Below are 16,137 nucleotides of genomic sequence, written 5' to 3'. Positions count from 1 at the left end.
AGGCTTTTTTTCTTTTCAATCTGGTGGCCCAATAGCTCCATAAAACCAAATACAAGCCGAACTGCTTGATTATGAAAGCTCATATTATATTAAACCTGTTTTGGCTGGGAGCCCTAACAAGTTGGGGGCCTAAAGCTCTTCTTTGTTTTTAATGGCCCATAGACCGCCCCCGACTATCAGTTTAGTCTTTTAAATTTAAATTTAAATTAAGGTGGATACTTGTATTCATTTTAGTCATTTATATATTGTTGAATTGTTTAAGTCGTTTATAATTTATACTACCCGGTTACATCATGTCAACCCATCTTTACTTGGAAACATGTTATAATCTTTTACATAAAAAGGTTTTATGCATCACATTCTAGTTATATGATTTTACGTATGTTTTAGGTTTGAAGTCCTTAACATAAATATGAGTCATGCATGTTTAAGTTTATCTTTTTATATTTCTACCAACACAATCGTAACATGAGCATAAAATTCCGTTCCTTTCGTATGATGCTGCCAAGTTGGCTACATCTTGTGGGCTGACACGATTTTCTAACAAACAAAAATTTTAAAAAGAATTACAAATTTGTTAAAATGAAGAGGTCAAAAAGAAATTTAAAAATGGCAAATGGCCAGGTATAAACTAAGAAGGACTATTAAAAAAGGAGACAATAGAATTGGAAAGGAAAAAATTGAATTGTACAAGTCCATGCTTGGTGGTGTAGCATGCAATGGCACATTGGCACTAAGTGTGACATAAAGTGAAAAGAACCCCCGAACATTTGTTTTTGTTTTTTAAGCTTTGGGTCTTGTTTCATTTACCCAAAACATGTCTTTGAATCTCTCAAAAGACTTACTTTGAATTACAATGAAAGTTGCAACACCATCTCAAAAGGCCATTTCAATCCAAGAGAATATGAAACAAAAGTGTCAAATTACTTTGATATAAAAAAGTATCCTTATTATCAAACACATTGTAAACACGCTCATATCTATGAATGTTAAATATAATTAGTGTTTGAACAAAAAGTATCCTTATAATATACATGTACTTACCACTTACAATATTTATTTTATGAAACCTCAACAAAAAGTGAGTAAACTAAGACGAGGAATATTTTGTTGCATGTTTACTAATATTTGCCACTTTTCATTTAATTTTCAGTCTAAAGCGTTTTCCTTTCAAAAACGTCAACAGTCACCTGACACATAAGGTACACAATTTAAGTGTTTGGTTGATAGATGTGAAGATGAAGAAGTGTATAATACATTCTAAGAAGTAATTTTGAGATTTATGAATATACACTATAACAAGCATTATTATTTTTTTTGCCATTTAGCATGTAAGTCACGAGTTTCTAACCTTGTTAATACCTATATTAGTGTTTGATTGACGATTACAAGTTTTTAAAATGTTGTTTCCAACAATCGTCTCAGGAATGTTTGAGCGTAAGGGGAAGGTTGTAAACCATAAATCTTAAACCTAAAATAAAATATCTAAAATAATAAATGATTGTTTATGAATATGAAAGAATTTTTTGAAAGAGCAAACATGCTTGTAAGCTTTGCCTGTCTGTAAACTGACCAATGTTCTAAAGATTCCTTTGTGTGTTTGTTTTTAATTTATCAAATAAAGTGGGTGTTTGTTTATGTCTAAATAGGCAAATATTCTTTGATCTTCTTTAGCAAACCCCAATAAAGCTCACAACTTACAACCACAGATTAAACAAATTGTCTTCTCTACATATACAGTCCATAAACAGCCTTTTTTCTGTTACCTAAAATAGAATAATTATAATGCTTCTTTTTAATATAATAATTATTACACTATCATAACCATTTGGAAGTCCTAATTTTAATAGGAATCATTCAAAATGTACATTTAAGGTATCATTGTAATTCATCATTATGCATGTAAAACCTACAAACATTTTGTGCCTTTTTTTACATGATGTTCTGATTTTATGATTTCTTGAGTTTTTTGTTCAAAGATTTCGCTGAGTACCGGCTCAAAGCTATATATAAACGATGATTATTTTTCTTTTAACACGTTGCTGTAAACGATGAGTGTATTAGTGTGTTGATGTTGCTATCACATTTGTGTAATATGTTGTTAATAGTTAGATTCTTGTTGAATAATGTTTGCACTCGACCATAAAACTAAGTTCTAGTTTTGATCTTGTTAATGGTATTTAAATCTGCTTATTGTGATGAACTATTAAATATTTCCTTTGTTCAACCTACACGGGTTTATGACTAGTTTTTATAATAAATGAAAGTTTTATTAGGACTTCCGCGCACTATGGATAATAATGTGGTTCGGAATGTATATGTATTTATTTTTTTTTAAATTAACATCCAATAATTAATAAAACATCTTATAAACTTATTAAATTAGTCATTCACCTAATAATCTGAGCCTTTACTTACTTTGATGCATATGTTTGTTAATCAGAACGCACTTGATTAATTTTTACCCTACTTTAGGATGTTGTATTCCTTTAGTCATATACAAATATTATGTTACAAAAGTTGATATTTATCTACACATACAATTACAAATATATATATATATATATAGACATACAAGAGAGTATGAGCATCAAACATTAGATCTTCAGTCATGATTTCAAACAACAATCTTCATGACTTCCTCCTCCACCCCTCTTCTCCATCTTCCGTCACGAATACAATCAATCTCCACCACCACCATCACCACCGTAATCATTACCCCTTCGATCTAACTTTCCTTATCACCACCAAGAAACAAATGAACATCATCCTCAAACATGAAGCTCAACGTCTTCAAAGCTAACACGAGTACACGACGTATGTTTTCTTTATGGAGGAAATAAGCCGCTCGGTCCGATTCATGTTTGTTAGATCAAGCATCAAGCTTTTATAAGCTTTAAGCTTCATTTCATTCATGATTTATAGGTTTTAGTTCTAGGGTTTTTATGTGTTTGTGATGTATGTGTGTGTGTGTATGTGTGTTGTTAATTTCTTCATGATGAACCTTAAAGTTCTTTATGTTTTGCTTCTTAATCTTGTGTTCCAAGTGTGTTAACATGTAAACGAAGAAGAACATGTTGTTAAGACTGTTGTGTTTCTATATATATTAAAGTTACATTATCGTCTCATGAGTGCTAGTTTTGTACTTTTGTTGTCAAGAATGTTTGTTAGTACTTGTTCTTGGATATTAATTTTTTAATTCTATGAATAATTGAATTGGTCGTTTCTAGTTTCTAGTGTAGTATAACATTCTTTGCATCGTCTTGTTAATTGTCCCAGACAAACAAATAAACATTATATCATTAGATAATATATTGAATAAACAATTTTTTGTTAGATTTTCCTTTTCATATGTTTGTAAGAACTAAGAATCCAACAGCATTTAGTTCATTCTATAAATTATATTAGTGCCCTTGTGTTTATTATTATATTTATTTTATAATATGAATAAAGTTAAATGAGCTAAACTAAATTAAATAAAAACCAACCAGATTTACATTAAAATATAAATAAATTAACTATCATACATCAGCTATGAGAAAATACATATTTTTAGGGGGACAAGAGTTCAAATCTCATATAATGTAACATTTAGCCGTTGAAAAAATGGTTTAGTGGGCCAAGGAAACATCGGTAGTTTTGTGAAACCAAATTTAGAAAGAGTTTTAGACTTTTAGTAATCACATCTAAATATCCACCAACGAAGAAGATGGCCCAATTTCTACTTTAAAATGGCCTATTGGGTTCTCGTGTCGGACTATCGGCTTAATATATGGCTTGAGTATTTGAAACATTTCTTTATTAAAAATCGAATAGGTAACTTTTAACAATGATATCTTATATATCATTTACCTTCCCATAGAACTTCTATATATGCTGATCACCTTTGGCTTCGATAACACCAACACTGGTTAAAACCACACACCCTTATGTGACTATAGGAGATTGCAACTAACATGAGTACGAAAGTATTTACAGATTAGTAAAGATAATTGTGTTGTCTCCAACAAGTCTATTGATCATAAAATCATTAATAGAATTCATCTATGAGTTCAACAATTGCTATGTAGTTTCTTGACATAAGCGGAGTTAAAGACGTTTTAGATTATCGCTTATAGAACAATTGACAATAACGGTGTTAATATGATGAGAAATCATGTTAGAGGTTTTTTCATCTCTCGTACTAGATTGCTAAATAACCGTATTATGAATTCGAACAATCTTTTCCTAAACTAGTCTCAATAAAATCTATGTTTAACACACACAAGTTTGTTTTAGCGTAAAAACATGATGCTTTAGTTTGTAGTGACTAGTGAGTACCATTGTATCAATGATGCATGTCGGGTTTGGCAATGAACCAACTTGTCTTTCTTCAGCTGCATGTACACATTCTTTGCTTCAGAGTTATTTTCCATATCCACATTTAAGAATCCTTAATAGCCTCGGTTCTTTAATAGCACTTCTTTGATTGTAAACTTGATCGATATTAGTAAACGAGGAATGGACTTTTGAGATGTCATGAAACGTAGTATTCAAGTTGTAAAGTAATACAACTTTTTTTTTTGAACGACCAACAAAATTAATTTTATAAAATGAGAATAACCGGAACTAGCAAGCCACCAGACCCGGAAAAAACCCAACACACCAAAAATACAAACCACCAAAGAAACCCCAACTCTAATTCTCACAGAAATACGATGTCACTCCTAAAAATCAAATCTAGTCCAATCATTCCATGAGAGGCTTGGCTTCTTAGTCCTATTCTGAACCCACAGGAAGATAAGTCCTTTGATTTCGCCGAATACACTTTCCAACCGAACCGTCTTTCCTTCAAACATCGCTTCATTCCTCGCCCTCCATATACACCACAAGGTAGTAAGGCATATCGCATGAAATACTTTTGCCTTGTCTTTAGGTAACAGTGCATACTTATAAGCTTCCAAAAGGTCCCGAATTGAAAAGACAAAAAAATCCGGCACCCGGCACCAATTAGGAACCTTACCCCAAATTTCTTGTGCGAACCTGCAAGAGTTAAACAAATGTTCCGTTGTCTCCTCCTCCATGCCACAAATCAGGCATAAGACCGAATCAACCGCAACATTCCGTCTAGCCAACGAAACTAACGATGGGACCCTTTCCATTTCCGCTCTCCAAGCAAGAATCTCAACTTTTCTTGGTACAAAATGACTCCATGTGAACACAAACTCACTGACCGGTTCCCGCCCAAATTCCAAAATCTTTTTAACACTTTTAACAGAGTATCCACTTCTTTCATCTAAACACCATTCCAAACTATCATCTCCATGTTGTAACTGAATAGGTTGGCACACAACCAACAAGTTTATGAGCTGGTCGATCTCGGCGGCTGTAGATGGGGATCTTGTCCACCCCCACGTACCACATACTTCCCCAGAATACATCACAAGTAGATCCGATACCGTACACCATTTATTTCTTTCTAACGCGAACAACAGCGGGAACCGAACCTGAAACGAGCTTACACCACACCAAATATCTATCCAATAAAGTGGACCTCTACCATCCTTCACAACATGTCGAATCAAATTTCTGAGTTCAATCCCAAATTGGTCCAGATCACGTGAAATATTGACAATGCTCCTCCATTGCCCCGGCATGGAGACCTTCAAAGGAATGTTAGACCATGATCTATCCGAGTGGTGTATAGCCCATATGCAATTCCGCCACAAACCGCTGTTCTCTTTCTTAAACCTCCACCACCATTTGGATAGCATTGCTAGATTAGCATCATTTAAAGATCCGACCCCGAGCCCCCCTTTCTTTAATGGTGCCTTCACTTTATTCCAAGCCACCCAATTAATTTTCATCTCTTCGTCCGATCCTCCCCAAAATAAAACACGACGAATCCGATCTAGCTTCTCTAGCACCCCATCTGGAGCTTTGTACAATGAAAAATAATACGTCGGTAAGGCATTTAAAACCGATTTTATGATAGTTACTCTGCCTCCAATTGACAATCTCTTGGCTTTCCACAATGACAAACGCTTACGAAACAAATTCACAATCGGATCCCATGCCTCCAAACGATGCATATTCCCCCCCTCCCCCCCCCCCCCCCCCCACACTTGTAGTCCTAAGTACTTAAATGGAAATTCCCCAACTCGGCATTTCAATACAGTGGCCAACTCTAATTTATCATGTTCCCCCACCTTAACCCCATAAACCCAACTCATGTTCAAATTTATCTTTAAGCCCGAGACTAGGTAGAAACATCGAAGAATTCGGCGCAATACTAAAGCATTTTCCTTCTCAAATTTACCAACAAACACAACATCATCTGCATAAAGTAGATGAGTCAATACCGGCCCACCTACCCCACACGCGATACCCTCATATAAACCGGCACTTGTAATCTTTTTCATGAAACCGGTAAGCGCTTCCATAGCTAAAAGAACAAAAATGGGGAAAGCGGGTCGCCCTGCCGAAGACTCCTATTACAAATAAATTCCGGAGTCGGAGACCCATTGACTAGAACAGAAGAAAGCCCAGCCCTTAAAATTGCAAGTATCCAACCCCTTCATCGTGCATGAAACCCCATTTGGTCCAACATAGACAATAAAAAACCCCAACTTACGGAATCATATGCCTTTTCGATGTCGACTTTAAACAACAAGCCTCTCTTGTTATTCTTCTTTAACCAAGAAATTAATTCGTTCAAAATCAACGGCCCGTCCACTATATTTCTACCGGTCAAAAACGCCGATTGCTCGACCGAAACCAGTTTCCCAATTACCATTCTTAGCCGATTCGCCAACACCTTGGAGATTACTTTGTTAATACACCCGACTAAACTCTGATTGGTCTATAATCCCCGAGGCACGCCGGGTCTTTAACTTTAGGTATTAGCGCAATGAAAGCCACCATAACACCAATAGATAATTGCCCATTAGCATAGAAATCATCAAATACTTTGACAAAATCAGATTCAAAACATGACCAGCACCTCTTTAGAAATTTAAACATGTAACCGTCCGGGCCTGGTGATTGATCCCCTTCACAGCCCCACACCGCATCTTTTATCTCATTTAACGAGAACGGCCTAACTAGGTCTCCCGAATCGTCACTGTTCAGAACGCCAATATTTGGGCATATTATACATGGCCGTGAGACCACTGGTTCAACAAATTTCGAGGAAAAGAACTCAAATACTTCAGCTTTCACAGCGGTGTTATCGTCCCCATCTGTTGCCCACCGTACCCGACTTTTTTGCTTTAGATCTTTTAGTCTTTCAATATCTACTGCCTCAACCATGTTTATACACCTAGCTCTTGCTTCCACCTCCTGTTGATCAAGGGATCTTTGTTCCGCAGCCAACTCCAACTCGGCGATCAATTTCTTATTACTATCATAGTCACCATATAATTCTTTCCTTTTAACCTTCAACCACATTTATTTTAAATTTCAGCCACCTTAGTTTAGTTTCCAGACCAAGATCCGCCGACCCATCAAACCGAAATCGAGCACATTGTGCTTCCAAATAATTCATGAATCCCGGTAATTCTAATCACGAATTATAGAACCGAAACGGAATATGCCCATAGTCTATTGGAATCATACTAAGAAACAAAGGGCGATTCCTGCATAAGCGAATCCTGGACAAACTCCCCTTCCTCGAGTTCATCTTCCACATTTTTTACCCCCTCGTCTCCACACTTATCATTTTTTGAACGAGCTAGATGAACTTCAACACTCGGAATCCACGGATTAATTTCTTCCATCACCCAAACGTTATAGTTCTTTCCTTTCCACTTGACCTCTACCTCCTCTTCCACACGTTTAAATGACTCCGACACAACATATACAATACCTTCGGCGTTATCTACTTTCTCCCAAGAGAACTCCGACTTCCAAACAACTTTCCCAAACAAGACCCCAACTTTATTATACACCTCCTTCGATCTTAACTGGACAGGAAGCCCTTTGGATCCAAAGGCAGGCAACCCTGCCTGGGTGGAGCTCATTACCATCCCACACATGTGCAGAGTCAAGGGTTTTTTCCCAGTCTTCCTTCCTCGAAACGAATTCCCGCGCCCCCTTATTATCGCCAAAAATCAATAACACAGTCAACCCCCCCACGTAAGAGACACCGGACTCCTGATAACCCAATTCTATCAGCATCTCTCGTACCTTACACACCGTTTGTAAGCACCTAGCTGATCCCACAACCGATCTTCCTACCCAACACAGAGGAGGCCCCGTCACCTCCTCATCTATGGCAATCTGCTTCTTGACACTGTAAGTTAGCTAACGCCGCATCTTTATAAGACGAACCCACAGGAACATAGCTAGGCTGGATCACCTTTGGGCCCATCGTCTCCCTTGTAGGATTGGGTCTGGCCCTTCCACTATCATTCCTACCAGTAATCGGCGGAGCTTGTCTTTGATTCTTGCCATACTTCGCTAAAACCACCGCTAATATAGCCTCCCTAATTTTCATAGTGTTTAACTCCTTAACCAGATTCTTCTCATCTTTAACGCCTTTGAATCGGATAAACCCAAAAGAATTGCCAAAGAAATCTTTCTTTCTTGCCACATACGCATCAGACATGGATCCAAACTCCTTGAAAGCCGTCCACAGATCATTTTTTGTAGCTTCATCAGGCAAGTTTGAAACATAAAATGATGTTTCAGCCCGTGCCGCCGTCTCGCCTCCGTCTCTCATATTCTTCTCGCCTCTCATGCGCTCACGTGAAGGAGTTTACCCACACTTACTTTGAAATGTGAATTGAGCCAAAGTATGAGGACCATTAATGTAAGCAACTACCATATAGAGTAATACAACTAATAGCTCATTTAAGAGCAATACAAATAATAAGACAAATAAGAGTAGCAGAAGTGCTGACCATTATGCCTCTTATTTATTCATTTTACTTAAACCATTAGCTCACGAGTTACTCGGCTCATGTACACTCCTACGAATCACGGTTCATTATCCGAGAGGGTTGGTATAAGTCATGATGGCCAGCAGGTGATCATGAATACCAATAGCAACAAACAATTTGCTAAAAAGAACAAATTATACTTGTTTTACATATGTAAGGGAAAAAAGAAAAAAAAAACTCTTAAATTAAGACTCATAGCTATGCCTAGCAAGACTGGCAGGTCGGACCGGTAACATGTCATACCAAGATCAGGTCAAAACGAGCTAATTTAAAAAAAAGTTCAACTTCGTTGGGGTCACAAAATATGAAATGACAAAAAAAAATAATAAAAAATTGTGATATAAACTATCAAATTTCTGAAAAGTGTTACAAAAATCAATATAACATCATCAAAATTCATGAGTACCAAAACAAAACATCCAGCAGCAGCAAACTGATATGATCAAGTCAAACAAGATTCAAAAGTAGCTTTAAAAGAAATTAATATGGCAGCAGCCTAAGAAAACTGTAACCAAAAACAACCCATGAGACCATGACAATATTAAAAAATGTCCAAATTTAAACCATCGAGGCAGGTATACTCGTAGCAGCATAACGATTAGTCAAGGCATTCTTGGGCAACAATCTATACTATATAGATTTTCATGAAAATTATCCTCACATTAATTTTGTAAAGGTCCAGGTTATTCAAACAACATAGATGTATCTAATTGTGCTTTGGTCATCATCATCGTACTCAGTATATCCCACTAATAGAAAAGCTATGGTAGGGTCTGAGGAGGGGTAAGATTAGACAACCTTACCTCCACCCTTTAGGAATAGAGAGACTGCTTCCGGTGAGACCCCCGGCTCTATAGTAGTTTTGCATCAAGCCTTGGACATAAAGCACATAACACTCAACCATCGGGACACCGCCGATTGGTTCAAGTACTCTTGTCTTTCGGCTATCAACGTCACCACATGATGCCTGATTAACCTTCCGCCACTTTTAACGTTATTTTTTGTTAACAAAAATAATAATAATACTGCTTCCAAGACTGCATAAAAGAAACAGTGAACTATTATAGTATTAATAGAGTAAACATATCAGGAATGATAATAATAATAATATCATGTACTCCCATGAACAAAGATCATTTTGCTAAACCTTATCTTCAACACAAGACGGATCATAATTGCATCATATCACAAAAAAGATAAATAAATAAATAAATCTTGATACCAGAACATAACCGAAAACACCAAATAGTGGGTAGCTAAATCCATGATATTATATAAATTTTTCAATAAGGTTTAAAAACTGGAAAAGAGAGACACCCTGGCTCGTGTTAAAGAGCGTATACCTTGCTTGTATGGTTCAAAAGCCTTCTGTCTTAGGTCTTCCCTTTGCAATGTAGCGTTCACCTTTGTCAAAAACCGCAAATTCTGGTTGATCAAGCAGAAGTAGTGTTTCCATGTAGAAATGCACAGAAAATAAATCGTGTGCACCTATTGCACTAATCCCAAGTTCACTAAAGCGCTTTGAATTGGGTTCATAAACAAAAAGCGACGATGATTTATAAATCCGATTTGGATCAATAGGATAATCTTCCATGATTTGAGCTATAGGTTCACCGCTCTTCCTAAATTCCCATACGCGTGAATAGTGTATAGCTTTGTAAACGAATTTGATACACCACCATCCATCATCCATGCAACAACATTAGTCATTTCATCATTATGTTCCAACAAAACAAGGGACTTCCTTAGACTAGAGAACCACAAATTATCCCAAGACTTGTGAACTAAACTATTCGGAAAATTTATTTCTCTAAATTCTTCACTCACCATATCAAATGAAACAATCAAATTATAATTATACCAAAATCTATCGTTCATAGTACTCCTATCAGTAGCAAGTCAGTAAAAAACCCCATCTATACCGTGCCCAGAACCAAACATAATTGATTCACGAGGGAGATTGCCACATGGACTTCTCCAAACTCCTGTGCTTAACGTGAAAACCTCAACTTGCCAAGGGATGCAACTTATACTTTCCGTACGGTTCCACGTAGCAATTTGTGTAACCATGACAATCTTAGGGTCTACAGTCTGAGGACAAACCCCAAAACCTAAATGAATATAATATATCCTTTTATCGGGATCGGGCACATTAGGCACAGCAATAGCAACAGCTTTTCTAATAGAAATATTCCAAAGAATAGCCGTGTCCGCTACACCAAAACCATTGCAAGTGTCACGATACCCGTAAAAACACACCAAGCCATGAGAGCTGCCGATTATGTTGTAACACTTGGGCATGATAACCAATGGGGGATGAATAATGGAAACTCTATGGAAGGAGAAGTCACCGTCATCAACTAGTGAGACATATGTTGGGTCTTCCGTATAGCAATAACTAGCCACGAGTAGATGGGTGTGTGGGGAGCTATAATGAGCAGTAAAATGAGAGCTATCGATAAGAGACTTCCATGCTTTGGAGACAGATCGGAACTGAATTAATGGTTTCATAGGAAGCCTTTTCATGATTTCTTCATGGACTTCCAAAGGCAAGTTGTCTGACATTTTGATTTTGATTAGTGCTGTGCTTCCTAGGGTTTTTGTACAAGGAACATTTTCTGCATAGTTGGTTAAACGACACCATATATATAGGTATCTAAATTTGTTTGTTGTTTATATGATACTATGGGCCGTGTTATTGGGCTACTTTATATTATTATATTGAGTAAAGTGTCATTTTCGTTCTTGTGGTTTGGTAAATAATGCGATTTTAGTTCAAAAAATTTATTTTCTGCATATGAATCCTCCACGTTTCTTAGTTTTTGCCAATTACATCCAAATCACTAACCCCGTTAAATTTAATCGTTAAGTCAGGGGTAGACATGTTTTTTCACTCTTTCTTTATTCTTTATTCTTTATTATAATACTTATATTTGTGAACTGCGGTTTTCGTCCTTGTAGTTGGTCCAAATCTGCGGTTTTAGTCCAATAGTTTCAAGTTTGCAATTTTCGTACTTGTAGTTTCATTTAACTTGCAATTAAACCAAAATTTATTAACCTCGTTAAGTTTGGTCGTTAACCCATTTGTGTGCCCCTCACGTGACGATCAGTTTTGTCGTTTTTCTCCCTAAATAAACCTCATTCCTAATTCGCAAGCCCCTTCATGTGAGACGTTGGGGTGTATTTGGAGAAAAAGGGGAAAAAAGGAACAAAACCGACCCTCACGTGAAGGGCACACTGATGGGTTTAACGACCATACTTAACGAGATTATGGAATTCGGGTTTAACTGCAAGTGAAATGAAACCATAGGGAAGAAAATTGCATATTTGAAACTACTGGACTAAAACTGCATATTTGGACAAACCAGATGGACGAAAACCGCAGTTCACTGAAATAAGTATTATAATAAAGAAATGGTGAAAAGACATGTCTACCCCTAACTTAACGATTAAATTTAACGAGGTTAGTGATTTGGATGCAATTGGCAATAACTGCGAAACGTGGAGGGCCCGTATGCAAAAAATAAACTTTTTGGACTAATTTCACATTATTTGTCAAACCACAAGGACGAAAATGGCACTTTACTCTAATATATTTTATTTTCTTTAACGACAAACTAGGGATGGCAACGGGTCGGGTATTGGTAATCCCATACTAGTACCAGTTTTTAAAATCGTGTCCTATAGCCGGTCCATTACTCGTCAGGTATCGGGTATATTCGTTGGGATTTTTAAATACATTTTTATATTATTATAATTCTTTTATAACTTTTATTCATACAACTATTACAAATTAAAATATATTACACTATATAATATATATATAAGCGTTACAATAAATAAATAATATCGTTATAATTTTTATATTTTTTTTCATATATATGCTTCACAATCTACAAAATACACAGTTTTTTTTTGCTATAAGGTTCCGGTAAACGGGTAGGCGCTTTCGAGTAATCGGGCCGGGTATCATCTAATCCCATACCCGGCTCATACCCATCGGGTTTCGGGTATGCCCGTCCCATTTGTTTCGGGTTTCGTGTAAACCTGTCGGGTTTGGGCTTTTTTGTCATCCCTACAACAAACGAAATAATTTCATTACATAAACCAAATTGATACAAGCAAGACACTAGCGACAATATAAACACCCAACTCCCAAACATTACCATCCTTCCGCACTGAAATTGAAGCCCCTCCAACTCTCCCACATTAAGCCCAAATTCTTTGATCTACTTACTATTACTCACCCACAAAAAACTTAACGTTTTGATCTCACCAATCACATTATTAATATTAACCAGCTTCCTTGCAATACCAAGGAATATCTTGTGCTCCGTAAACACCAAATTGTTGTGAGACACACCGCATGAAATGCATTTGCTTTCCAGGGAGATAACGATGACAACTTATGCAACTTCAACAAATCTCTAGTCAAAAAAGGATATATTGGGGTACCTTACACCATGTAGTAGTGACACTCCAAATTGATTGTGCAAATTGACATGACGCACCAACTCAACCTCTTTACAAAAATTGGACACACAACGGGATACTTCGCTTAGCCAATGACAATAGAACCAGTATCCGCTCCTTTTATTAATAAGAGTTATCACTGGTTTGTAAATGCTATTATTCGTAACTAAATTAAAACAAAAAAAACAATTTACTTAAAATGCATGTTCGGTGTTGTGTTTGAAAATTTTGGGATCGGATCATATTCAAATGCTTTAGGACCAGCTCCGAGAAAGCAAAAAAAATTTTGGGCCAAAGGCAAAAATTTTTTTTAGGCCTTAATTAAAATGGAGTATTTTTGTTGGTTTAAACAATTAAATTTTTATATGGGTTTAGTTGGTTATAATTTGGGTTGTGTAAAATTTTTTTGTATAAAAATAGAATTAAACATGTCTCAAATGAGACTTGAACCCATAACCTTTTGGTTAAGAGCAATACCCCTTTGCCCCTAGACCAAGTTAGTGATTATGTAATTAAGTTTAAATATTAAATATACATATTGTTTTTAATAAATATAAATATATTTTTTTAAAAAAAATCGGGCCTAACAGGGTGTCGGGCATGTGGTCGTCGACCACCCCTATGGGCCGGCCCTGAAATGCTTCATGACTTCATGGTATCATGTAGTGTACCACGATAAGGCCTACACGACGTCGTGTTGTTTTTTTCATTTTGTACTTGTTGTTGGCCCCTGCGTATATATTGTATATATGTGTGGGTCTTTAAGGGGTAAAAGTGAAATTGCACTAATTTTGATGTTATTTTACAAATTTCGTGAAAATAATGTTTAAAGTGACGGAATGTTAATCATGCATCATGTGGTGGCCTTGATAGCCGAAAGACAATGGGTACATGCACCAATCGCCCATTGTCCCATTAGTTGAGTGTTATGCGTCTTATGTCTAAGGCTTGATGTAAAACTGTTATCGGGTCAGTGGTCCCAAAACAAACATCTCTATTCCTATAAAGTAAATGTAAAGCTGTCTACATTTTAATCACTTCATAATTTTGATATTAGTGAGATTTGTTGTGTATAATGATGATGATTCGTTCTCGTCGTCGTGGAAAGTTGTGTGACTTTTATGTTCAACGTGTAATTAATAATTAGGAAATCAGTGATCAAACAAATAAAACAATAAAAAAAAACTAGTTTATTTTATTCACAAATAAAATAAAACTAAATCGTGACTAATATTTAAAACTAAACCTATAATAATTAATAAAACTACAATCGTACATCCTTTATATAGTAAAAACCATATCATACATCATACATGATGGTGGAATAAAACCCTGGGAAACAATAAAGTTTACGGTAACATGGATTAAACGTATAAAACAATAAAGAAAAAGCTAGTTTATTTTAATCAATGTTACCATAAACTTTCTTCTAAATTCATCACTAAATTCATGACAAAGCTTTTTCAGAGCCGAAATAGGGTCAAACTCACAATAGAGGCACTTGCCCTCCATAAAAATTTATTGTATTATTATTATACAATAAAAATCTCGATCGCCCTCATAAAATTTTGATAGTCAAAACATTCAAATCCAGAGCAACAAATATATTTTCTAAAGCCTCAAGTACATGTAACTAACTACATCTTTATAATTACTCCTCTAGAATTAACTATTTCCGTTGTAAAAGTCTACTTCTTTAACCTTATAATAAAAATATGTATACATGTACATATATATACCGTTAACATCTTCATCTCAAAAAGAACCAATTCACGACATCATCCGTCACTCGACGACAAGTAATCGCCACGCGCTCATCGGACACCAAAGACGACCTACACAAAGGACATTTAAACTTTAACTGATCAAGCCATCCATCAAAGCACTCCTTATGAAACACATGGTGACGTGCCAACTTTCTCACGTGTTCACCATCAACAAAACTATTCAAACACACTATACATCCAGAAGTACTCATTGTATCTGGACCGTGTGTGATCATACTGTACCTGTATGAAAACACACGGTTCAGATTTAGCTGATCAGCTAGGAGAATAAGTCCAGCTAAACCTGACCCGATGACATCATGATCAACCTCATCGGATCGGGAATTACTGGAGATGTGTAACGTGGGGAGGAAGGTGAACGCCAGTGAGCGAAGATAATATACGCCTTTGGCGATGGTTGCGAGTAGGAAAATGGGGAGAGAGTCGGATGAAACATCGGTGAGGTGATTTTGTAACCCCATGAATGAGTTTTGAGGGTGTATGATTTCTAATAAAGAGAGGTGTATGAATTAAGTTTGGTTATGATAATAGTAATAATAGGAAGTGTGCGATGGTTATATTATACAGGACTCGTTGTTTGAATAGAAAGGTTGAAAATAAACCTAACGAGTGGGAGGGTCTTCGCTTTCAGTTGTGGGGGCCACATACATGTGAGTGTCACATTCCATTTTTTTTGTTTATTATTATTTTGGCCTAACTTATTAATATAATCTATCTATTTCCTTAATAGTAATACTTATAATTCCGCCGTCTCAATAAAAGTGTAATAATTTGAGAAATAAAAAGTTTAAAATAGATTGAATTATTATTGTTTTAGCTTATCAAATGACAATAATGTCTTGAAAATTGGGTTCATCAATATTGTTTATCAATGTTTGTTATGTGTGTTTAATGGTAAACTTGAAAATTGGGTAATAAATTTTGAAAGTTGACATTTGTATCAAGACAACTAATAA

The 16,137-nt window shown here is 36.0% G+C and overlaps 1 protein-coding gene and 2 pseudogenes across 1 annotated transcript; all 3 read right to left on the bottom strand.

Annotated features, from left to right (window-relative positions):
• Positions 1-6,174: 6,174 nt before the first annotated feature.
• LOC143565124 (uncharacterized) lies at positions 6,175-6,775 on the bottom strand. Its single transcript, XM_077052194.1, has 3 exons — positions 6,614-6,775; positions 6,299-6,470; positions 6,175-6,188 (listed from the first exon to the last, which is right to left on the bottom strand). The coding sequence occupies exons 1-3, from the start codon at positions 6,773-6,775 to the stop codon at positions 6,175-6,177; spliced, it is 348 nt and encodes a 115-aa protein (XP_076908309.1).
• Positions 6,776-10,278: 3,503 nt separating this feature from the next.
• LOC143565121 (F-box/kelch-repeat protein At3g23880-like) lies at positions 10,279-11,570 on the bottom strand (annotated as a pseudogene).
• A 3,555-nt stretch (positions 11,571-15,125) lies between these two features.
• LOC143565110 (E3 ubiquitin-protein ligase RHA2A pseudogene) lies at positions 15,126-15,848 on the bottom strand (annotated as a pseudogene).
• Between the last annotated feature and the right edge of the window lie 289 nt (positions 15,849-16,137).

This window comes from Bidens hawaiensis, unplaced genomic scaffold (genome assembly GCF_021521415.1).
Source record: "Bidens hawaiensis isolate Kalapana, Puna unplaced genomic scaffold, B.hawaiensis_p1.1 tig00022287_1, whole genome shotgun sequence".
Lineage (NCBI taxonomy): Eukaryota > Viridiplantae > Streptophyta > Magnoliopsida > Asterales > Asteraceae > Bidens > Bidens hawaiensis.
The sequence above is the reverse complement of the archived record's forward strand: the minus strand, read 5'-3'. Positions and strand labels throughout refer to the sequence as shown.

Excerpts from the sequence above, each read along its gene's own strand:
- LOC143565124 (XM_077052194.1), bottom strand. The coding sequence starts at position 6,775 with ATGGTAATTGGGAAACTGGTTTCGGTCGAGCAATCGGCGTTTTTGACC. Across the intron at positions 6,471-6,613 it reads TCGAAAAGGCATATGATTCC|GAGTCTTCGGCAGGGCGACC; the intron begins GTAAGTTGGGGT and ends TATTTGTAATAG.